This window comes from Myripristis murdjan, chromosome 6 (genome assembly GCF_902150065.1).
Source record: "Myripristis murdjan chromosome 6, fMyrMur1.1, whole genome shotgun sequence".
NCBI classification, from domain to species: Eukaryota; Metazoa; Chordata; class Actinopteri; order Holocentriformes; family Holocentridae; genus Myripristis; species Myripristis murdjan.
Genome location: NC_043985.1, coordinates 31,761,886 through 31,786,149, shown reverse-complemented (window position 1 = coordinate 31,786,149; position 24,264 = coordinate 31,761,886). Strand labels below are relative to the sequence as shown.

Genomic DNA, 24,264 nt, shown 5'->3' with positions numbered 1-24,264 from the left:
ACCAGCAAACACTTAGTACCAGGGACTAAACAAGCGCACTCCCCAGACAACAAAACCAAAATCTGTGTGAATCTCCCACAAAAGTTACACCGGTGAATATTTTCACCATCCAATGTGCCACAAAATACAATTTCCCAAGTACTACTTAGCAGGAAAAATCCAAACAATTGCCACAACTACTCAAAGCCAAAAACAAGTTCACAAGTCCAATTAAGAACGACCAGCCCCCATTTCGTCATGAACCGGCTCAAAGTCCAGACAAAAACAGGGGAGGCCACAGATACTTACAAGTTTAAATGACATAAATTGAATTTATAACAGCTAACCCTGTGCAAAAACACACAAACAAAAATGGCAAATACTGGAATTCAGTCCCCCAACCTACCTCACAAAATACTACCTAACTCAACCCTAATCTTCAAGCAGTTAATTGTGGGGGGTACTTATACACTCGAACTCAGTTGGGTGGGAAGGCAACTGGTTAGACCAGCGACCCCCCAGAAGCCACTGAAGGTGTTCCCGAGCAGAATGCTCTACCCACGTTCACCACCACACTACATTTGAAAACAACGGGATTCCCTAAGCAGAACCCGCCGTCTACAGCCTAACAGGGGAAAAGAAATCCAAAAACAAAGCCATTCCATGCAGCAAACACTTAGTACCAGGGACTAAACAAGCTACTAGAATCCGAAAGTCGCATAGGCTGAAATTTTCAATTCTGAAAATCGCAAATCATGAATTTTTAAATTCCGGTAAAACGCAAATGATAAAATGTTACATGCCGAAAATCACGAATCATGAAATTGTAAAATCCGAAAAAAAAAAATGCATATCATGAAATTGTAGAATCTGAAAATTTCATATCATGAAATTGTAGAATCCGAAAATCGCATTGGCTTAATTTTCAATTCCAAAAATCGCAAATCATGAAATTTTAAATTCTGGTAAAACGCAAATGATAAAATGTTACATGCCGAAAATCACAAATCATTAAATTGTACATCAAAGCCTTTGCCTCAAACACCACAGCAAGTCCCTCGCAGTCACCCCAAACACCTTTCTTCTCTCTTCTTCTCTTTTGCCCTTGCTCCTGTTCTGCAAGTGTAAAATCACAAATGAAATTGTTAATTCCAAAAATCACAAATGATGAAGTTTGTGAGGATTTGCGCAGCCTACTCACCTCGACTTACCTTCCTGTCCCTTTGTCTCTCTTCCAATCTGTTTTTTTTTCTTCCTTTAGTCTGCTGCTCCTTTTCTCTCCACTTTGACATTTTTCTTCCAAACCTGAAAAAGAGTGTGCTTTCCATGTGTGAACTTTTCACCTGAAATGAAATGTGTACTTACCTGTAGCAGCTTCCTCCCTTCTCTCCCATTATATAACCTCGGGTTGCCTGACAAGTGCTGTGACGTCAGCGAATAGGCGCAGACCGGATCGGGGCGCGGATCGTGCTGCTCTCTGTGACGTCACAAAGGTCAGCGCCGACGCCGTTTCGCGCTGCTCTTTGTGACGTTGACAAAGGGCAGCGGGAGGACCTTGTTGCGGAGGGAGCGCGAGCGGGAGTCACCGTGTTGCGTTCAGGAACGATTTTGCAGCACAAAGAAATGAGACAAACATCTCTTGATCGGCTACCAAACCACTAACAGAATGAAAATAATAACTCTCTTCATAAAACCCCACAGAATTTTAGAATGATATTCACATAGACTAAAGCCTGTAAAATCACCCCCTTTATGGTATTTTCATTATTATTCCTTATTAGCCTATAGATCTATTTATTTTGACCTCCATGTGCTGTAAGAAAAATATACGGTAAATCCTGTGATACTGCTGTGATATTTGTATAGTATGACGTAGCCTGTTCACCACAGGATCTCCATCACTCTGTTTATCGCTGCTCCGCGGGTCATTGTTTAATTTGTCAACTAAAAATGAACTCATCAGAGTGAGGCCTCTTCAGCTGTATCCTAACCACCGTCACTGTCACTGTCTGAGGCATGAGCCAAACTAAACTAAACTAAAGGCTATCTATCTAAAGGCTATCTATCTAACTCAGTAAGTCAGCCTGGTTGTTTTATTTCACCACGCTGAAGGCAGAGACGACCTGAGATTCAAACTGTAACCAGCCGCTGTGAAACTACAGGACACTGAGCAGTAATGTATTCTTCTTTTTACGTACAGTTGAATACTGTGCATTTTGGTGTCTTTGACGTACAAAATGTTCACAGCAAGCTCCTGGACAGGTATACAGTATAATACATTGTTTTGTGTTAATGAAGTGAAGTCCTGGTTGAGTCCGCCCAATGGTCATCTGAGCAAAATCCTGATTTTTATATTTGATAACGAAGTTAGGGTCCTGTTTGTTTGTTTTCCATTTGTTTTCCATTTCCAAGCTCCTGTTGGGCAGCCTGATCTCTTTTGTGGGTGTGAGCCGTCCAGGTCCAGTCACTTGTGATGTGCATGCACAGGGTTTTGATCTTGCCTGTGTGATCTGGTGAGGTTTCCAGTCGGTCTCCCTTCAGCCCGACACAGCGGGGGCCGGATTGGCACCCAGCTGGGCTCAAATCGTCAAAAATTCACACGTGAAAAACTCAGCAGCAACGTGTCTCTCTAAAAACGACTATATCTCCTACTATACCTGTCTGTCCTCAATCCTTAGCACTGCAGCTCTGGAGAGGCCATGTCAACTTTTTTTTTTTTTTTTTTTTTAATTTTGTGCACACCAGATTCTACACTGTGTCCACCAAACACTAAACTGAGGTCACAAAATCCTCAAGTGTGCACACAGTTTAGTTTTTTAATTACACTGTAGCCTCGTTTAAAAGGTCACTACAGAGATTTTTTGTCTGTGACCTCTCCACTGTATCTCCAAGATACAATCTGCCTGTGTTCTGTGGAAATCCTGTGTACAGAATATTTATGATTATGATTATGATTACTACTAACACAGAAAATGCAGTGGGAAATGGAAATAAACTGACAAAGCTACAAATTTTAAGTTTTCACCTACTTTTAAATGCTTCCCTACACCGCTGAATAGATAGATAGATAGATTTAGATAGATAGATTTATTTTATTGATCCCAAACTGGGAAATTCCCAAGAGCCACATTATATCAGCTTCTCCTTAGACAGATTCTAAGAAGAAGGAATATTTACTAAGAGCGAAACTGAGGCAGATCATCAGCAAACTTTTCTCAAACACAGCAAATATTTGCACACACACTCAGTTTGCTCTGAGGCTCCGGTCTTTCTCTCCTTGTGTCTTTCACCCTGACTGTGCTTCTGCTTTCATTTCAGTAAGAAACCGGGCGCTTCTGTCTCTGCTACACAAAATAATTAATCGGAAAACTAGATTATTTAGACACACAGACACAGTCACGGTCAGGGTGGTCGTCTTTATTTTGGCACAGTCCTGCTCTGACAGGTTTGCACTTCAGCACATTTAACTGACAAGGTGATTTTCCTAAAACACAATTAAAGATAACATGAGCTTGCATGAAAGTATTTTTATGCAAAACAAAGCAAAATAAAACAAAAGAAAAAAGGCATGTCTTCTGCAGATAATTAATGTGCCACCTTTGTCTCTGTGTGAGTGTGTGTGAATGGTTGATGTGTGTTTGTCCGAGTGCGTGCTCTGTCTACTTCAGATACAGGTCGTCATGGTGTAGGTGGCTGTGTGGCCCGGGTCCCTAGCTGCTCTGGTGCATCCGGCTTCCCTTGGCGTCATCATCCCTCATCCGCCACCTATCTATCCTCATACATTTTATTGTTTGTTATCTGTATTTACAACATCTATTGCACGTCTGTCCGTCCTGGGGAGGGATCCCTCCTCTGTTGCTCCCCTGAGGTTTCTTCCTATTTTTCTCCCTGTTAAAGGGTTTTTTTAGGGAGTTGTTCCTCATCTGATGTGAGGGTCTAAGGACAGAGGATGTTGTATTTTTCTGTAAAGCCCTTTGGGACAAATTTGTATTTGTGATTCTGGGCTATACAAATAAATAAAATTGAATTGAATTGAATTGCATGATTGTCATCTGTAACCATAAAGGTTAATATGGCACAAAAAAGCACAATAAAACCAATAAGTCAAGTCGTTCTGCACATGATCATTTTCATTGTCTAAATAATATTTTTTTAAATTAATTATTTTGGCGATCAAACATAACAAACAACGATAACCAAGAGTGATGTCTTCAAATCATGTCCTTAGTCTGGACAAACCCAACATTTTCATTTTGGAGGTTGAAACAGAGAAAAGTGAGTCATTTTTACCATCTCGGTGATCTTAGTGAAGCTGAATCAGCAACACACACACACACACACACACACATACACACACACACACACACACACACACACACACACACACACACACACACTGTGATGCTGTGACAGAGTGGCTGATGACTCCTTGGCACAGAATGAGCTCGGCTGCTTCACATGCCGCTGTCTTCCAGGTGCTTTGCTAATTTGAAAGGCCTCTGCGCTACAGATCCTGCAGCCTGGGAACCGGCCATACGGTCCCCTTTAGCAATGAGTAAAGCTAGACACACACACACACACACACACAGAGGGAGAGAGAGAAAGAGAGAGATTAAAAACAAAATGAAACAAAGATGTCTATTTTTAATGTCAGTTATGTGTCTTTGTATGTTGAGAACTGAGCAGAATCAGTCGATTACTTTCAAAAACATGTTAAAAAAAAAGTGATGACCAATTCGCAAAAAAATAACAAACCATATATAAAATAAAATAAAATGGAATAAATACAAATGACAATACAGAAAATCACCAGGAATTTTTTTTAAAAAATTGAAAAGTAAATAAATAAAAAAATATAAAAAATAATAAAAATAATAATAATATAAAAGAATTACTAGGAGATTTAAAAAAAAAAATGGAAATTTCTATGGAAAAAAATTCAACAAAGGTTCAGACTTTCAGCCTAGAAACCATCTGTTTGGTTTGGGAAATCAGCTCAGTCTGCTCCTGAAATGCTGCGCAGCTCAGAGGGATTGTGTGGGATTGGTGTGCCAAGGTTTTTGTTTTGACTCGTGGCGGCAGCTACCAGCATGCACCGCACTCCGCTGACATCGACATGGGCGGGAAGCGCAGGAACTGATGGAGCGGCGAGGCCCTGTGCGAGACGGACGCAGGAACAACGAAGAACAAAAACAACGATGGGAAACTGCACAACGTCTATCTATCTGGCTGCTCTGCATGTGTTTGGCGAAGTTTACACCTTTTTGCTCCAGTTTGCGAACGTTTTGTTCCCTGCCAATCCACCAATCAACACTGCAGTCCAGCAGGTGGCACTGATGCACATGCAAGCTGGTTTGCCAACCGCCATTATAAACCGTAAAGAGGAAGGAGACGAAGAAGCTCACTAACTGAAAATATGAGCTGACGTGTCTGCTCTTACCTTTGTTGGTGGCAGCGATGGAAATGCACTGGACCATGTCCAGATTGTCCGTTTTGGTCGCCAGCTCTATGGTCCTATCTATGTCGTGAAACCAGTCGCGTACCACGGTGCACCTGACGCCGCCCAGGGTGGCCCCGCCCGTCAGGATGGGCCGTGAGGGCGGCCACCTCGGCGGCCTGCGGACAGTGACAGTAGAGAGAGACACGAAGGCAGGGGAGAGAGAGGGGACAGTCAGTCAGCCAGCCAGTCAATCAATCAGCCAGTCAGCCAGTCAGTCAGTCAATCAGTCAGCCAGTCAATCAGCCAGTCAGCCAGTCAGTCGGTCAATCAGTCAGCCAGTCAATCAGGCAGTCAGTCAGTCAGTCGGTGAATCAGTCAGTCAGTCAGCCAGTCAATCATTCGGTGAATCAGTCAGTCAGTCAGCCAGTCAATTAGTCAGTCATCCAGTCAGTCAGTCAGTCAGCCAGTCAGCCAGTCAATTAGTCAGTCATCCAGTCAGTCAGTCAGTCAGCCAGTCAGTCAGTCAATCAGTCAGTCTGTCAGTCAGTCAGTCAGTCAGTCAGCCAGTCAGTCAGTCAATCAGTCAGTCTGTCAGTCAGTCAGTCAGTTAGTCAGCACAAAAACAGTCAGCAACAAACAGTCGTTCACACCGTTGCCATTAATTTTACTAAACACAGTCAGTTAACTTTTTAATTTTTAATTTAATTTAATTTTTATTTTTATTTATATAGTATATTTTAAAGGGCTAATTCACTCAATGTACAGTTTCTCTCTCTCTCTCTCTCTCTCTCTCTCTCTCTCTGTCTGTCTGTCTATGTGTGTGTGTGTGTGTGTGTGTGTGTGTGTGTGTTTGTGTGAATGTTTTTGGAACTCTTTAAAACTTAAACTTTGAAATTTGTTGTATCTTACAGCATGGTGGTTATTATAGTTTTTTTCTGCCACTTTTTAAAATTTACTTTTGTACTGTAAAAGCTCTTTCTATGTCATTATTTGTTCATTTTTTACATTTTTTTAATGAGCAAAAACACAACAAAACAAAAAAAAAAAGCATCATCATGGGCCAAAGGAGCTTCTTTTTTTTTTTTTTTTTTTTTTTTTTTGGAGACATAAAGGGTTTTTTCGTGCTGCTGACAGGTTCAGGGTCAATCATGGAAAAGATGAAACCACCGTTCATATGATCAGTGAGCTGATCTTTTTACTAAAGGGATAGTTCACCCATAACACATGTTTTCTCTCACATCGCAGAGACTCCGGCACACCTGATACACTGGATCAAAGATGGCTGGTGTTTCATGAAACTTTCCTCATTGGACCCTGAAGGCAGCACGTAGTGAGGAAACGATGCATCATAGGTGAAGCAGCCCTCTAAATCGATTTTTTTAGCCCAGCACTTTGACTTGTAGCGGAGTAAAAGCCAAGCAGTGCAACAGCACATCTTGTGGAGCATGTTTCACTTCTCCTCACGCCTGTTTTTTTCAACACTCCTTTGTACTGCAAACATGCCCGAGGCCGTTCGCTGCCTCCCCCCTGCCTCCTCTCAGTTTGTCAACATTCCTGTCATAGCCATCTGCAATTTGCTTTAAACAGCCGCCTGTCCTGTCCTGTGAAAAGGTCTGAGGGTGAAGGTGTGTCAGCATTCCAGGTGAGTTTCACACACAGACGACCTTTTCAGTTCCAGTGAACTGATGTGCTCAAAACCGAGCACAGTGTTAAATAAACTCAGACGATGAGCCGAATCAGAGCGTGAGGCGTGAGGTGAAGGGGCGTGAACGCACCGCTAAAAAATCTCCATCGCAGGAAGTCGTCTGGTCTCATCTTCAGAGTTAAAATCTGTCAGTGGGATGAGATAATCCCACTTTTTCCCAGCGCTAACTGTCTGGTTTCCAGGATTTCCTTGAATCAGGTGTCATTATGTTACTGGTAACTGGTTTTGCTCATTTTCTGGTCATTTTCGCTTTTTTTTTTTTTCTCAAATTTATCATTTTGTTTTTCTAATGTTTCCTTTGCTAATTTGGTAATTGCCTTTTCCCCCATGGTTTTGAAAGAAATCAAAGGAACCTCCACAGGTTTCAAAAGCTCAAACTGTTTCGCTGTCCTGCTTGAACTCTGACAAATCATGGTGAGATTAAACCTTGAAGAAAAAAGGACATTTGTTGCATTCTTATTTGCAGTGAATTAAATTACAGTGTAATTAAACAATTCCTCATTTCACTGAGGACCTCTTGGAAGCCCCCTGAAGGACCCCTGGGGGTCAACGGACCACTTTTTGAAAACCACAGGTTCAAATCCCAGCAGGCCCGTCCCACTGCCATGAAGCTCTGCGTCACAGGAATAAATATAATTGTACAAAGTCATGCCTCCTTGTCATTAAGCTTTATTATCACATCGCATCGTGGTTGCTTCACATGTGCGTTGCCGATATCGAGGCGCATCACATTTTGTCCTGAATTCGCCCTGTACACACACACACACACGCACGCATGCGCGCTGTTATGACCCGGCTCTGAGGCCACAACAAAGATGGGAGATACACCAAGAAAGATGTTTAACCAAATAAATTATTTATTAAAGTAAATAGCTCAAAAACCTAAATATAGGGTGTGGATGTCAGTGGAGTCAGTAATGTAAGTGTGCATGAGTGAATAATGTGAGTGCGTGTTGTAAGGTGTAACAAAACATCAATTAAAGCAGCATCACCGGACAACCCAGCGCCTGTGGAGAGAACAAAGGCAGAGAGACTGAGAGCGAGAGAGTGAGAGCCAGGGTGAGAGCTAGCATGAGTGGAGAGAGTGAGATTGGCAGCAGCCAGGCTTTTAACTCCTGGGAACACCAGGGCCCTCAGGTGTTCCCAGTTGAGCTGATGACCCACCTAGGAGGCAAAAGATGAGCCAAGCCAAACCCCCAGCCCAACAACCTGGCCAGCAGGGGTCACCAAACCCAACCTGACTTGCAGGGGTCATCACAACGCACACACACACACACACACACACACACACTTTGATTCATTCGTGTGATTTTTACCGTGATGTTTTTCAAGCTGCCGTTTGCAGCCCAGACGTTGCCATCCAATCCCACGATGGCCCCCTCGACGATTTGAGGACTTCCAGGTTCGTCCCGCGTCAGGTCGTCGATGTAGCTGTCCCAGGCGTTGGCCATCTCAAACACGCAGGCCAGGTACAGGTGATGTAGGCCAGGAAAACTGTGTCAAATACAAGAAAAAGATAGACTGTTATAGCCCTTTTCATGAGAAATAACATGTCATATGTAGCATGGCAGCGAAGGCCGAGCGAGCATGCAGACACACCCAGAGAGAGAGCGAGAGAAACAGAGAGAGAGGTGACGTAAACACCTGAACTGTGAAACATTGTGATCATCTCACAGCTTTAAAATCAGGAGGAAAGCTGATAATCATGATTTACATCTTGTAGTCAGCTTCATCAACCTGATTTTGATAAATTAAAAAAATTCTAAGTGAATTTATCAATAGATAGATAGATAGATGGATAGATAGATTAAAAAAAGAGAAAGAGCTATAAAAAGAGAGCACTTCAGCTTACCTGAGTGACGTTACCAAAGGACAACTGGTAAAGTTGGAGGCTGTCTCAAACTTATATACCTGTGTGTGTGCGTGTGTGGGTGTGTGTTTGTTTGTGTGCCCTGAGAAGTGGGTGTGGTCTTGTCACTTAGAGTTGCACACAGACCAGATGCCTGTGAATGGTATGCCAGCATGGGCAGACTGGGACAAAAAATAGTCCCGGGCATTTTGGACCAGACTGGCCCACCACATTCGACCCGGGATTAGGACACACACACACACACACACACACACACACACACACACACGTCACGAGGAGCCTCAGTGACTTGGGTAAAGCTGTAGTGAAATGGGACTGTGGCTTCACACACACATATTATGAGTATACATCTATTCTGTATATACATTATCTATATATCTGTTAGACGATAGATTACATAATCTAGATTAATAAATTAAGATTGCGATTAAGATTAATAGGATTAATTAATCCAGAGGAGGCTCTGGATTGAGAAATTGTGTAAAAAAAAAATAATAATAATAATAATAATAATAACCCAACACACTTCACTTCCTTCTGTCTGCTTCTTCCAGTCTTCCAGTTATCTCCAAAACTGGACTTATGGGGCATGAGAAACACAGGAGAGACACGCTGCATTGATCTGTGATGAAAGCATAAATTGAGGATGAAAAACTCTATGGCCGCGTTCAGACTGCCAGTCCAAATCCAATTTTTAGCCCATCCAGATTGAAATTGGATGGCTCTTTTGTAGTCTGAACAGTCACAAATCACATGAAATCCGATTTTTGCAAGGTAGTTTCAGATTGCATTATGACAGATGCGTCTGAGTCTGAACAGCTCCAAACACTCAGATCAGTTTTGACTGTCCGTGACGTCACTCTATGCAACACAACAGTGCGCCAGACCACAGAGCGACAGTCAAGGTGCGCTGAGCAACGGAATGAAATGGAGCAGACAGAAGAGGTAGAGGTGGAAAACACCAGCCCCTGGACCAAAGATGAAACACACTGCCTCATCAGCCTCTGGGGAGACAGCGCCGTTCAAGCTAAGCTGGAGCTAAGCTGTTTGTTGTTGTTGTTTTTGTTGCCGCTGTCACAATTATATGACATCACACACTACGCGCGCTGGATGACGCCTCCGCGCCAACATCGTTGCTACAGCAACCTGTCAGATGAGTCAATAATGTGGCCCAGTCTGAACAGAGTCAGATCCGATTTGGACACTTGCTAAAAACAGTGTGGACAGTCGGCCCAAAAAATCGGATTTGAGAAGGAATCTGATTTGAATCAGATTCGCCTGCAGTCTGAACGCGGCCTATGTCTCTGTGTCTCTGTGTGTGTGTCTCTGCTGTGACAGAACCAGGTGCGAAGAGAGATCAAACTGGGAACCGTCTCCATCTTCTGGGTGAGCTTCCCCACGGTGGCCTTGTTCTTCCCTGAGATCAGAGGATACAGCAAACTTCATGACAACGTCGGAGAGTCTGCCTCGGGTGAGAGAACAGCCATCAACTTTAAAAACCCACCTTCAGTCTGTTCAAAACCTAAATGGAGTTGTATATGAAAGCGTCGTTTCTTTTGGTACATCCGTTTTGGAGAATTGTGATGGACTAAAGGAAACTAAAGTGAATCCAGGCTTGAATCCCACTTTTCTCAGACAGTGAAACAGATAGAAGAATGACTCATGAAGCTTGTTGTTGTGTGTTTCAGGCTGGCCTGGGTTAGGGTTAGGGTTTAATTGCTTCACTGCAGAGTTGCTGACATTCCTGTCTTGGCACGCCAGTGCAGTCCTTATGAGACAATAGACACTCCAGAGTCAACAACAAATGTACCCATAGCATGTCTTTTTCAACACACCGATTATCATCCAGTCATGAGAAAAGTATGACTCACCCAGACTGACTGCTGGGTAATGTGGAGGCCCCGAGGGCAGATATCCAAAATGTCTGCCTGGCTCTGCAGAAGAAGTTTCAGAGGGACAGGAAACAGCCTTCACGGTCAACTTTTAAAAAAGAGTTGAAGCTTTTCCAACTTCTCTATAGTGATCTGCCACTGGATAATTGGTTAATTAAATGCTTGATTCATTTCTTGAATTGGACTCTTATGCTAAGCCCTTCTGTCTTTAGGCCTCCTTTTAGTTTATCCATTATTGATATATACCACTGGGAAAAGTTGCCTGTGGGTGTTTCCAGCCTTGTCCTCCTCACCCTGTAGGAGGGGAGGAATGCTGCTGCGGACCAATTTGTCTCTGAAGGCAGGAGCCCGTCTGAAAGAGAAAGCTGAGAGTGACAGGGAATACTTAACAAATACTTTACTTAACAAAGTATCGCTCTGTAAACCTGTCCAGTTCTGCTTGGTGATGGTTTTCACTTTGTGGGGCTTTTCAGCTGAAGATGTGTGAGGTCTGGATCTTTGTTTGGAAAAGACTCCTTCTGTCAAGATACTTTTGTTTTTGGAACAGCCTGATGATTCAACTAATGTGATTCCTAACCGCGTTGCAGAACTGTTGATCAACTGTCGATCACAGTCCTCAACATTACAAACCCTCCTCAATTTTAGAAACTGGCCTTATGGATGAGAACAGGTGGATAGAAGGTATCAGCCCCCCAGGTTTGTGATGCAGTCTGAACTTTTGTTCTGTCGATAGAAGTGTTGAGGTCACCATACTTGTCTTTAGTGATCTTTAAATCAAGAGAGCTCATGTCAGATTTGCTATATTCCACAGATCATGCTAATAAATAATGTGCTATAAGCACATTATTTAATTTTGAATTTGAACTACGATTTGTCACATGGGCTCTGCTGTAATGACACTAATAATGCTGCCTAACTTTCTTTGCAGATGACAAAGGCCTTTTTGGATCCCTCCTTTTTAAGTTTTTTACTCAACAATTATCCCAAAAATATCAAATCTATCAAATGTAAAAACATGCTCAGTGTGCATTTGGGGCTTGATTGTTGAGTCCATTGGCTCGTGAGGACTGCTTTGGAGAGTCGTGCACGTATACGTGAGCTCTATGAATGTCTAATCCATTACGGTTATTCCTGTTTCTCCCCCATCAGCACTTGCATAAGCAGCATCATATATTTAAGATCCCCACGCCGTTCACCAGCCACGCCTTCCACCCAGTCGATGGTTTTCTGCAGAGTCTACCCTACCACGTCTACCCTTTCCTCTTCCCCCTGCACAAGGTGATGATCCTCACTCAACAGTTTGATACTGAGAGCAGGTCTGACAAGCAATGAGGCAGCAAACTTTGAATATGTGAGATTTGGATGCTGTCCAGTGAAAACTTCCTCATTCCAGTTTTGTTTTGTTTTTTCATGTTTATACTTGAGCTGGATAATCACAAGGTCCTGAGGGAGTTTCACAACACCTTGAACAAACAAGCAAGCCTTTTCAGTTTCAAATGCATGATTGCCAACCTAAGCTTTGTTGTCCCTGAAAAGGTCCCATTTTAGATATACCAAGGCTTTCACCAGATAACAGCAATGTGTTAATGAATTCCAGAGAGCACAAGTGCTGTCAGCTGTAATACAGGATACGTGGGAAGTCTTAGACATATCGTTTTTTGTGTCAAAATGAATTCTTCCTACAAAAGTTGCAGAGTTGAAGCTGCCACTAAACTTCATCTTCAGCCTTAGCTGTAGTTAATGCCACTAGAGGGCTCCACTATCTTGTTTCTGAAAATGCTCAGTAAACCAGTAAGTCAGTGAGTGACAAACCAGTTTCTAGGCTCTCTCTTCTGGTAGAAGTTTTGTAATTAAGTACCGTCATTACAACAAGAAGAGGGCTCAAAGTCATTAGCGTGGCCTTGTCTATTTTGTTTTTTAAATGGAGTATATTTTTTCTGTTACAGACTTCTGACTTTTGTTGGGAGAATTCTTCTTGGATCAGTACAGGAACCTTTGGTGATAACAACCAAAGACGTCCAAAGCATCAGGATGGGAGTTTCCATCAGCATGACTGGAAACCGTCCAGTGTTTTGAATTGAAATGGAGTATTTATATCACTTCCTGAACTCCTGCTCTCTTCACTGTAGGTAGTGTACCTCTCCCTCTTCGTCTTCGTCAACATCTGGACCATTTCCATACATGACGGGGATTTCCGCCTCCCTGGCCCCCTGGTCCAGGTGATCAACGGCGCCGCCCACCACGTGGACCATCACCTCTTCTTTAACTACAACTACGGTCAATACTTCACGCTGTGGGACCGTCTGGGCGGCTCGTACCGACAGCCGTCAGCCCTGCTGGGGAAGGGGCCGCACGACCTCGTCCGCAAGCTGACGTCTGAGGCAGCAGAGAGTGATTTGAAACATTTTGAAACTTGAAAATAATATTTCAGCACCTTAAAACAGTAGATGGATCATTTTTATTGGATTCTTTTATTGGTTTGATGGAACTGTTTACCATTTATTTGAATGTTTGCCCATTTATGACCCAGAAGAGAACTTGGTTCTTTCTTCTAGGCTGGCTGGGGTTGATGTGAGGATTATAGACTTGACTCTTTCCAGAAAGGCTGGATTTTGTTTTGGGCCTACTCTCATTTCATTCAATTAATTTTTTTTCTCCCAAGTCAAAAATGTGACATATGCCAAATGAACTAGACTGAGATCACTGACGCCAAGCCAGCAGTCCACCATCTGACTTTTGTAACCACATGGCCCTTTTTCTTCTACCACCATCAGGCCAACATGACAACTCCATTAGTTTTCATTCAACTTTTTCAAATTTGCTGTGTAAGGACAGAGTCTCATGGTGTCACTGAGGATTCATGTTGTTTCAGGGATTCACCCCACATCTCGTTTTGATGTGTCTCTGCACAAACCCTTGGTGGATGTGCCTGAGCTCCATACGAATCATGCAATTTTTTCAGCAGTCAGAACACAGATGTGTTGAGTGATGGCAGTGTTTTTTAGTCGTATGTACTATTGCTTTAACTAAATATTTAAGTTTAGCAGTCATTATCAGAGAGAAAGGTTCCTTTGTTACTTGAACTGGAATGTGTTTTAAGCAGCTTATTAATACCATATTAGTCTGACATATGGTACTATGCAAGACACTGAACACCTTGAGTCTATTCGTTAGGCTGCGACTAATGAATTTCATTGTTAAGCTAACTTTTTTTTTTTTTTAATCAATTACTCATTTTGTCTATTAAATGTTAAAAATAATATTGTCATTCCTATGACAAGTTACCAGAGTCCAAACTAAACTCTTCAAATTACTTCCTGAGTCTGATAAACAGCCATTATTAATGACTAAAAAGATAACTTGGTAAAATGGTAATGGATTATTTGAGTAATCGTGTCGGTGCTGGTGTTCACCCCCACCAGGAGCTGGCTTTTGTAGTGTGCCTTGTGTTTATAATGCAGCCCACTAGAGGGCACTGTTGCTGTTCTAATGGATCAATGACAGGAGCAGGCGAGGACAACAGATATTGGGCAGCAGGTCGCAAACACAGTCAGTTCATAGTATTTTATTTGACTTTTTTCTAAGCAAGTAGAACATACTTAAATATAGAGGATAATATTTATACACTGAACATCACATTTCTCATCTTCCTTTAAAAATGTTGCCAACCTCCAACCTGAAACTTTGAAAATCTGATTTTTTTTCCCCATCTTGCATTGAGGCCACTGTCATTAACGCTAAATGCACTAAACATTCAACTTTGTATTTATTACATGAACAACAAATTTCAAATGAAGCTCAAGACTCAGGTTAGACTCTTAATGCTTCAGGTTGTGATTTCCTCCCAGCCACACATTTTTTTTATGCTCTCACTGAAGAAACTCCCTTTTCTGGATGCAAATGAAAAATATTTTAGCCATTACATGTGGGAGTGTTTCTGAAAACAAATTTACAGATTGGTTCCTGGACTGGATTTCGTGCTGATGATAAGAATAAAAAAAATCTTGAGGGTGAGCTTGAATTTTGTAAACAATTTTACAACATACAGCAGTCAGTTCCAGGAGAGGTCACATAGAAATGTAAAATTACTTCAGGGCGAACTTGCGAATGGAAAGTAACATCTGAACTTTTAGATTCGGCCATAATTCAAAATGTAGACCTAATATTATTTAAGATTTCCTTTTTTTTTTTTTTTAAATAAGACAATTTCAGCTCCAACAAAGATTTATCGTCTTCAAATCATTTCCTTAGTCTGGACAAACCCAACATTTTCATTTTGGAGGTTGAAACAGAGAAAAGTGAGTCATTTTTACCATCTCAGTGATCTTAGTAAAGCTGAATCAGCAACACACACACACACACACACACACACACACACGCACACACACACACACTGCAATGCTGTGACAGAGTGGCTGATGACTCCTCGGCTGCTTCACATGTTCTGCTGTCTCAGGTAGTTTGCTATTTTGAGAGGCCTCTCCGCCAGAGATCCTCCTGGGACTTTCATGTGCCCTTTAACAATGACTACAGCTAGACACACACACACACACACACACAGAGGGAGAGAGAGAAAGAGAGATTAAAAACAAAAAGAAACAAAGATGTCATGTCTATTTTTGATGTCAGTTATTTGCAAATATGTATGTATGTATGTATGTTTTAACCCTTTGAGAACTGAGCAGATTCAGTCGATTACTTTCAAAAACATGTTAAAAGTGATGACCAATTAGCAAAAAAACTTAATAGAACATATGTAAAATAAAATTAGATAAATTAGAAATTAGATTAAAAAAGGAAAAGTAAATAAATAAAAAAATATAAAATAATAATAATAATAATAATAATAATAATAATAATAATACAAAAGAATTACTAGGAGATTAAAAAAATGGAATTTCTAGAGGAAAAAATTTCAACAAGTTATTAGACTAGATAAGCAATGCTGGATCAGCGTCAAAACTCTTGGTTGAGACTTTCAGCCTAGAAACCCAGGGGCGCCGTATAATCTCCCCCATGAAGCTGATTGGAAAACTGAACACTCTGGGCATCAGTACCACCCTCTGCAACTGGATACTGGACTTCCTCACAAACAGACCCCAGTCAGTTCAGTCTCTCCTCCTCCACTCTAGTGCTCAACACCGGAGCCCCCCAGGGCTGTGTGCTCAGCCCCCTCCTGTTCACGCTGTACACCTACGACTGCAACCCCCGACATGGAGAGAACTCTATTGTGAAGTTTGCAGATGACACCACCATCATCGGCCGGATTTCCAACAATGATGAGTTTTCATATCGGGAGGAAATCAACCATCTCGCAGAATGGTGCACAGAAAACAACCTACTGCTCAACGTCAGCAAAACCAAAGAGCTGATAGTTGATTTTACAAAAAAGAAGGCAAAGACACACAACCCTGTCTACATCAATGGAGCTGAGGTGGAGCAAGTGAGCAGTTTCAAGTTTCTGGGAATCACCATAACAGAGAACCTGACATGGACTTCACATATCTCTGCCCTGGTTAAAAAAGCTCAGAAACGACTGTATTTCTTAAGGAAACTTAAGAAAGCAAAATTCCCACGCCAAGTTCTTGTCAGCTTCTACAAAGGAGCGACTGAAAGCATCCTGACTGGAAACATCACAAACTGGCATGGGATGTGCACGGCCCAGGACAGGAAGACTCTGCAACGAGTGATTAAAACTGCCCATAACATCATTGGTACCCATCTACCAAGTATCAGTGATATCAGGGAGGTGAGGTGAGATCCTAAAAGACAACAGCCACCCCAGCCACAGCCTGTTCACCCTGCTGCCGTCAGGCAAAAGATACAGAAGTATCCGCTGCCGTACCACCAGACTACAGAGCAGCTTCTTCCCTCAGGCTGTGAGACTACTAAATGCACCATCTGAACTCCTCCATGTTTAATAATTTTATTTTTTATACAATCAATTAATCAATTAAGAGGGAACCACATTTTAATTTCATTATACAATCTGTTGTATAATGACCAATAAACATCCTTGTATCCTTGTATCCTTGTATATGGGGGGAAAGTTAGGACAATTCCAAGGGCCCTTGCCTGACAGGGGCCCCAAAAAATAGGTAAAAACTAATATAAAATTATTAAACCATCATCGAGTAAATATATATATATTTCAGCCGCGCTAGCTTTTCAAACCGATTGGACTCTGCTATTTTTCGTAAGTTATCAACATGAATGGAGAATCCACCCAACTGCAGCTTACGTACACAAGCCCCGATGGCAGAGCGGATAGTCTCCCTGAGTGCCATGCAGGAGATCAGGGGTACAATTCCCCTCCTGGACAAGAGGGCGTCCTTACTTTATTACCTCACTTTGTTGTTAACCATGACAATGAAGTGATTCTTATTATTCTGCCTGTCATTGGCTAGATGACACACACAGTGGCATTTAAGGTTTCTGTAATTTTCGTTTCTGTACTCTTTTTGTGAATTTGTATTGTAACCCAGGTGCTAAATTATTATTATTATTATTATTATTATTATTATTATTATTATTATCAATATTATGCCTTTTTTGTCTTTTTAAATGCCTTGTTATAACTTTATGGGGAGAGATATATATAGGCTATATACACCAATCGATTCAGATTCAGATTTAAACAAGGATTTGTGTGGTATACTTTGTATACATATGTATATGTATTTGTATATATAATATAGATCAAATTCAGCTATCACTGAAATATAATGTTTGGTCAGTAGTTTGGGACTGTCACCCACCTGCTTTGCAGTAGGAACAGAGGAGAAAATTTCTGGTGCATGTAGACTGAGTGACTGCTCTCAATACAATCAGAGAAATGTTTATATTTTCTGGAAATCAGAAGATTAAATTGCAACGACCATATAGCCTCATATATGTATTTTTGCACCCCAAATCCAATGCCACCACCTGTGAGTCTACAATTTTGGAGATAAATTAGACCTGCAAGCAGGACTACAAGGGAGACAGTGAGCAATAACCAAGTAACTGTCATGTTGTTCTTTTCACAAATATGGGAATGAGAAAAAATAACATTAAAATGCATAGTTTTATATAAAACAGCATCTAAATTTTTCGCCGGCCTATTGGCCGACTATACAAGGGCCCAATAAGATTTCTTTTCATGGGGCCCAAAATCCCTGGCGGCGCCCCTGTAGAAACCACCAGCATGCGCTGCACGCCGCTGACATTGACATGGGCGGGAAGCGCAGGAACTGACGAAGCGGCGAGGCCCTGTGCGAGACGGACGCAGGAACAACGAAAAACAAAAACGACGATGGAAAACTGCACAACGTCTATGTATCTGGCTGCTCTTCGTGTGTTTGGCGAAGTCTACACCTTTTTGCTCGAGTTTGCGAACGTTTTGTTCCCTGCCAATCCACCAATCAACACTGCAGTCCAGCAGGTGGCACTGATGCACATGCAAGCTGGTTTGCCAACCGCCATAAAACCGTAAAGAGGAAGGAGAAGAAGAAGCTCACTAACGTTAATTAATTCTGACACTTTACAAAAATGTGTTTGTTAAGCAATTAAAACACATTATTTTATTGTAATTTTCCAATAGGTTTTAAGCCTGTATGTTTGTATATGTATGTTACAATGAGTGTGTGTGTGTGTGTGTGTGTGTGTGTGTGTGTGTGTGTGTGTGTGTGTGTACAGTCTGTATTTGCTGTTAATGTTGATGTTTGTCAGCTGGGGCGTCTGCAGCTGGATGATATTCCGGCTGAACAGATTTTTGGGGTGAAAATACGAGCTGACGTGTCTGCTCTTACCTGTCTTGCTGACGGCGACGGAAATGCACTGGACCGTGTTCGGATCTCCCGTTTTGGTCGCCAGCTGTACGGTGCCGTCGTCTTGAAACCAGTCGCGTACCACGGTGCAGCTGACGCCGCCCAGGGTGGCCCCGCCCGTCAGGATGGGCAAGCGGTCGGCAGCCGTGAGGGCGGCCACCTCGGAGGCCTGCGGACACACAGAGCCACGGTCACATGACGCACCTGAGAGCAGCTTTAACCTGCAGGGCGGAGCGCCACAGGGCCGACTGCTCCTCTGACTCTGACTGAAGTAACCTCTCTCCATCTGAGAACTTCATTTCAGTTTGGTCTTAAATTTCAAACTTTTCTGCATCTGAGCATCTTTCTTCATCTCAGGACTTCAGTGGAGCGCCTGACTCCTCTGGGATTTTTTTTTTTTTTTTTTTATTTAGGATTATTCTCTTGGCATTTCTGCTTTATTTTGACAGTGACAGTAGAGAAAGACAGGAGGGCAGGGGAGAGAGAGGGGACAGTCAGCCAGCCAGCCAGCCAGTCAGTCAGTCAGCCAGCAGCCAGTCAGCCAGCTAGTCAGTCAGTCAATCAGTCGGTGAATCAGTCAGTCAGTCAGTCAGTCAGCCAGCCAGTCAGTCAGTCAGTCAGTCAGTCAATCAGTCAGTGAATCAGTCAGTCAGTCAGTCAGACAGTCAGACAGTCAGTCAGTCAGTCAGTCAGTCAGTCAGTTAGTCAATCAGTCAGTCAGTCAGTCAGACAGTCAGACAGTCAGGCAGTCAGTCAGTCAGCCAGTCAGTCAGTCAGTCAGTCAATCAGTCAGTCAATCATTCAGTCAGTCAATCAGTCAGCCAGTCAGTCAGTCAGCCAGTCAGTCAGTCAGTCAGTCAATCATTCAGTCAGTCAATCAGTCAGCCAGTCAGTCAGTCAGCCAGTCAGTCAGTCAGTCAGTCAATCATTCAGTCAGTCAATCAGTCAGCCAGTCAGTCAGTCAGTCAGTCAGTCAGTCAGTCAGCCAGTCAGTCAGTCAGCCAGTCAGCCAGCCAGTCAGTCAGTCAATCAGTCGGTGAATCAGTCAGTCAGTCAGTCAGTCAGTCAGCCAGCCAGTCAGTCAGTCAGTCAGTCAGTCAGTCAGTCAGTCAGTCAGTCAGTCAGTGAATCAGTCAGTCAGTCAGTCAGCAAGTCAGACAGTCAGGTAGTCAGTTAGTCAATCAGTCAGTCAATCATTCAGTCAGTCAATCAGTCAGCCAGTCAGTCAGTCAGCCAGTCAGTCAGTCAGTCAGTCAGTCAGCCAGTCAGTCAGTCAGCCAGTCAGTCAGTCAGTCAGTCAGTCAGTCAGCCAGTCAGTCAGCCAGCCAGTCAGCCAGTCAGTCAGTCAGCCAGTCAGTCAGTCAGCCAGTCAGTCAGTCAGTCAGTCAGTCAGTCAGCCAGTCAGTCAGCCAGCCAGCCAGCCAGTCAGTCAGTCAGTCAGTCAGTCTGTCATTCAGTCAATCAGTCGGTCAGTCAGCCAGTTAGTCAGCACAAAAACAGTCAGCAACAAACAGTCATTCACACTGTTGCCACTAATTTTACTAAACACAGTCAGTTAACTTTTGTAGTTTTATTTTATTTTATTTGTATTTTTATTTATATAGTATATTTTAAAGGGCTAATTCACTCAATGTACAGTTTCTCTCTCTCTCTCTCTCTCTCTCTGTCTATATGTGTGTGTGTGTGTGTGTGTGTGTGTGTGTGTGTGTGTGTGTGTGTGTTTGTGTGAATGTTTTTGGAACTCTTTAAAACTTAAACTTTTAAATTTGTTGTATCTTACAGCAGGGTGGTAATAATAGTTTTTTTTCTGCCACTTTTTAAAATTTACTTTTGTACTGTAAAAGCTCTTTCTACGTAATTATTTATTTGCTCATTTTTTAAATTTCTTTAATCAAAAAAAAAAAAAAAAAAGCATCATCATCATTTTTTTTTTTTTTTTTTTGGAGACATAAAGGGTTTTTTCGTGCTGCTGACAGGTTCAGGGTCAATCATGGAAAAGATGAAACCACCGTTCATATGCTCAGTGAGCTGATCTTTTTACTAAAGGGATAGTTCACCCATAACACATGTTTTCTCTCACATCGCAGAGACTCCGGCACACCTGATACACTGGATCAAAGATGGCTGGTGTTTCATGAAACTTTCCTCATCGGACCCTGAAGGCAGCACGCAGTAAGGAAATGATGCATCATGGGTGAAGCAGTCCTCTAAATCGTTTTTTTTAGCCCAGCACTTTGACTTGTAGCGGAGTAAAAGCCGAGCAGTATAACAGCACATCTTGTGGAGCATGTTTCACTTCTCCTCACGCCTGTTTTTTTTTAAAAACCTCTCTGTCCGTTTCCTGTGCTCGACGCGCCTTTGTACTGCAAACATGCCCGAGGCCGTTCGCTGCCTCCCCCCTGCCTCCTCTCAGTTTGTCGACATTCCTGTCATAGCCATCTGCAATTTGCTTTAAAACAGCCATCTGTCCTGTGCTGTGAAAAGGTCTGAGGGTGAAGGTGTGTCAGCATTCCAGGTGAGTTTCACACACAGACGACCTTTTCAGTTCCAGTGAACTGATGTGCTCAAAACCGGCCAAAGTGTTAAATAAACTCAGATGATGAGCCGAATCAGAGCGTGAGGCGTGAGGTGAAGGGGCGTGAACGCACCGCTAAAAAATCTCCATCGCAGGAAGTCGTCTGGTCTCATCTTCAGAGTTAAAATCTGTCAATGGGATGAGATAATCCCACTTTTTCCCAGCGCTAACTGTCTGGTTTCCAGGATTTCCTTGAATCAGGTGTCATTATGTTACTGGTAATGTTACTGGTAACTGGTTTTGCTCATTTTCTGGTCATTTTCGCTTTTTTTTTTTTTCTCAAATTTATCATTTTGTTTTTCTAATGTTTCCTTTGCTAATTTGGTAATTGCCTTTTCCCCCATGGTTTTGAAAGAAATCAAAGGAACCTCCACAGGTTTCAAAAGCTCAAACTGTTTCGCTGTCCTGCTTGAACTCTGACAAATCATGGTGAGATTAAACCTTAAAGAAAAAAGGACATTTTTTGCATTCTTATTTGCAGTGAATTAAATTACAGTGTAATTAAACAATTCCTCATTTCACTGAGGACCTCTTGGAAGCCCCTGAAGGACCCCTGGGGGTCAACGGACCACTTTTTGAAAACCACAGGTTCAAATCCCAGCAGTCCCACTGCCATGAAGCTCTACGTCACAGGAATAAATATAATTGTACAAAGTCATGCCTCCTTGTCATTAAGCTTTATTATCACATCGCATCGTGGTTACTTCACGTGCATTGCAGATCTTGAGGCACATCACATTTTGTCCTGAATTTGCCCTGTACACACACACACACACACACTTTGATTCATTCATGTGATTTTTACCGTGATCTTTGTCAAGCTGCCGTTTGCAGCCCAGACGAGGCCGTCCAATCCCACGATGGCTGACTCAGCGACTGGAGGACTTTCGTCTGGTTTGTGCGCTGACAGGTGGGTGAGGTAGCTGTCCCAGGGGTTGGCCATCTCAAACACGCAGGCCAGGTACAGGTGAGGTAGGCCAGGAAAACTGTGTCAAATACAAGAAAAATATAGACTCTTGTAGCCCTTTTCATGAGAAATAACCTGACATATGTAGCATGGCAGCGAAGGCCGAGCGAGCATGCAGACACACCCAGAGAGAGAGAGAGAGAGAGAGAGAGAGAGAGAGAGAGAGAGAGAGGTGATCATCTCACAGCTATAAAATCCGGAGGAAAGCTGATAATCATGATTTACATCTTGTATTCAGCTTCATCAACCTTATTTTGATCAATTAAAAAGATGTTAAGTGAATTGAGACAGATCGATAGATAAATAGATAAAAAAAAAAGAGAAAAGAAAGAGAGCTATAAAAAGAGAGCACTTAAGCTTACCTGAGTGACGTTTATGAGGTGAGAACCAAAGGACAAATGGTAAAGTTGGAGGCCGTCTCAAACTTATATACCTGTGTGTGTGTGTGTGTGTGTGTGTGTGTGTGTGTGTGTGTGTGTGTGCTTTGAGAGGGGGTGGGGTCTTGTCACTTAGAGTCGCACACAGACCAGATGCCTGTGAATGGTATGCCAGCGTGCAGGTCCGACCTGCTGCAAGCACACACAGGCCCTGACCTCACCCCCCCACCCCCCACCCCCACCCCCACCCCCTTCCTCCCGACCACCCGTCCTGTCCCGTCCCGTCCGGCCGTGTCACAGCCAAAGATGTTACACAGAAAAAAGAAAGAAAAAAAAACGACTTGTCTTTTTAGTGACACAGTGGATTCACACACACACAAAGTAAACACACACCTGCAGCTTCACAGCCTGGATGGAGCAGGAAAAACTGGTGGAGATGATAGAAGAAAAACCAGACCTGGGATTAGGACACACACACACACACACACACACACACACACACACACACATCACGAGGAGCCTCAGTGACTTGGGTAAAGCTGTAATGAAATGGGACTGTGGCTTCACACACACGTATTATGAGTATACATCTATTCTGTATATACATAATCTATTGTATATCTGTTAGACGATAGATTGCATAATCTAGATTAATAAATTAAGATTGCGATTAAGATTAATAGGATTAAGAATTAAGATTAATTGATTAATCTATTACATAACCTATTATTATCATTATAGATACAGTCTATGGAAAGGTTCAAAGGTGAAAGGTCTGAAGATATTCTATAGATATATTTTAGTATAATTTTTTTTAGATAGATACTGTTGAGATGCTATCTATACAATGCCCAAAACTTTTAAAACATTGGAGAAATATTCAGGTCATAAATTCAGCATATGTCAATTTATGTATGGAGGAACTTACTTGAAAAAATAAATAAATAATAAAAATTAAAAACTAATGCAGTGGAGGGACAGAGCTAAAAATGTGTGTGTGATGGAGCAAATTACAGCTGAACCACAGTGGAAAATCAAGTCTTTTGCGTGAAGATTGACAGCAGTGATACAGAAGAAATATGCATCCATAGAAACATACAGAAGAAGACAGATTTATGTACCTGAAGTGAAACTCTCTCCTTTGTTATCTAATGCTGTGTTTAAGATGTATGCTTGTGCAAATGTCATGACCTTTTTACATGTTTCTGAAAAAAAAAAAAAAAAAGTTGCAGTGAAATAATACAAGAGCCGTAAAGAGATGTAAAGTCACTGATGGACCCCTGAGTCACGTCTCTGCAGGCTCTTCCTTACCAAGCCTCACTGTCCAAATTCGGTTTTATGTCAAATCAAATAATAAAAACCTAAAAACCTTCTTCAGCCCTGCAGCCGTACAAACGCTAAGAGGCTGAGCTTTGTTCTAACCCACAGAACTTTATGTTTTTGTTGGAAAAGATGAAAAGATGCTGCACACTGCACTACAGAAGGCTCAGACAAAAAAAATGAATTAAGTTGATTTATTACATAAAGTGCACAGCAGAACAGCAGTACATCTTTTGTCCTACTATTTTGCATTAAGCAGATTTTTTTTTCTTGCTTTTTCCAGTTACTAAGCGTTCCTCTTGCACATGCTGAAATGTGTCTAAAATCATGC

The 24,264-nt window shown here is 42.2% G+C and overlaps 2 protein-coding genes and 1 long non-coding RNA gene across 3 annotated transcripts; 1 reads left to right on the top strand and 2 right to left on the bottom strand.

The window, feature by feature from the left end:
* Nucleotides 1-3,979: 3,979 nt before the first annotated feature.
* On the bottom strand, nt 3,980-9,029 carry LOC115360087 (uncharacterized). The gene is made up of 4 exons (XR_003928308.1): nt 8,977-9,029; nt 8,441-8,618; nt 5,420-5,595; nt 3,980-4,540 (listed from the first exon to the last, which is right to left on the bottom strand). It is a non-coding gene; the product is annotated as an uncharacterized LOC115360087 (long non-coding RNA).
* Nucleotides 9,030-10,158: 1,129 nt separating this feature from the next.
* Nucleotides 10,159-13,729, top strand: LOC115361016 (lathosterol oxidase-like). The gene is made up of 4 exons (XM_030054252.1): nt 10,159-10,179; nt 10,333-10,503; nt 12,036-12,164; nt 13,016-13,729. Exons 1-4 carry the CDS (start codon nt 10,159-10,161, stop codon nt 13,301-13,303), a joined length of 609 nt encoding a protein of 202 aa, XP_029910112.1. The 3' UTR covers nt 13,304-13,729.
* Nucleotides 13,730-15,066: 1,337 nt separating this feature from the next.
* LOC115360086 (profilin-1-like) lies at nt 15,067-22,691 on the bottom strand. Its single transcript, XM_030052717.1, has 4 exons — nt 22,599-22,691; nt 22,075-22,255; nt 18,677-18,863; nt 15,067-15,419 (listed from the first exon to the last, which is right to left on the bottom strand). Exons 2-4 carry the CDS (start codon nt 22,210-22,212, stop codon nt 15,322-15,324), a joined length of 423 nt encoding a protein of 140 aa, XP_029908577.1. The 5' UTR covers nt 22,213-22,255; nt 22,599-22,691; the 3' UTR covers nt 15,067-15,321.
* Between the last annotated feature and the right edge of the window lie 1,573 nt (nt 22,692-24,264).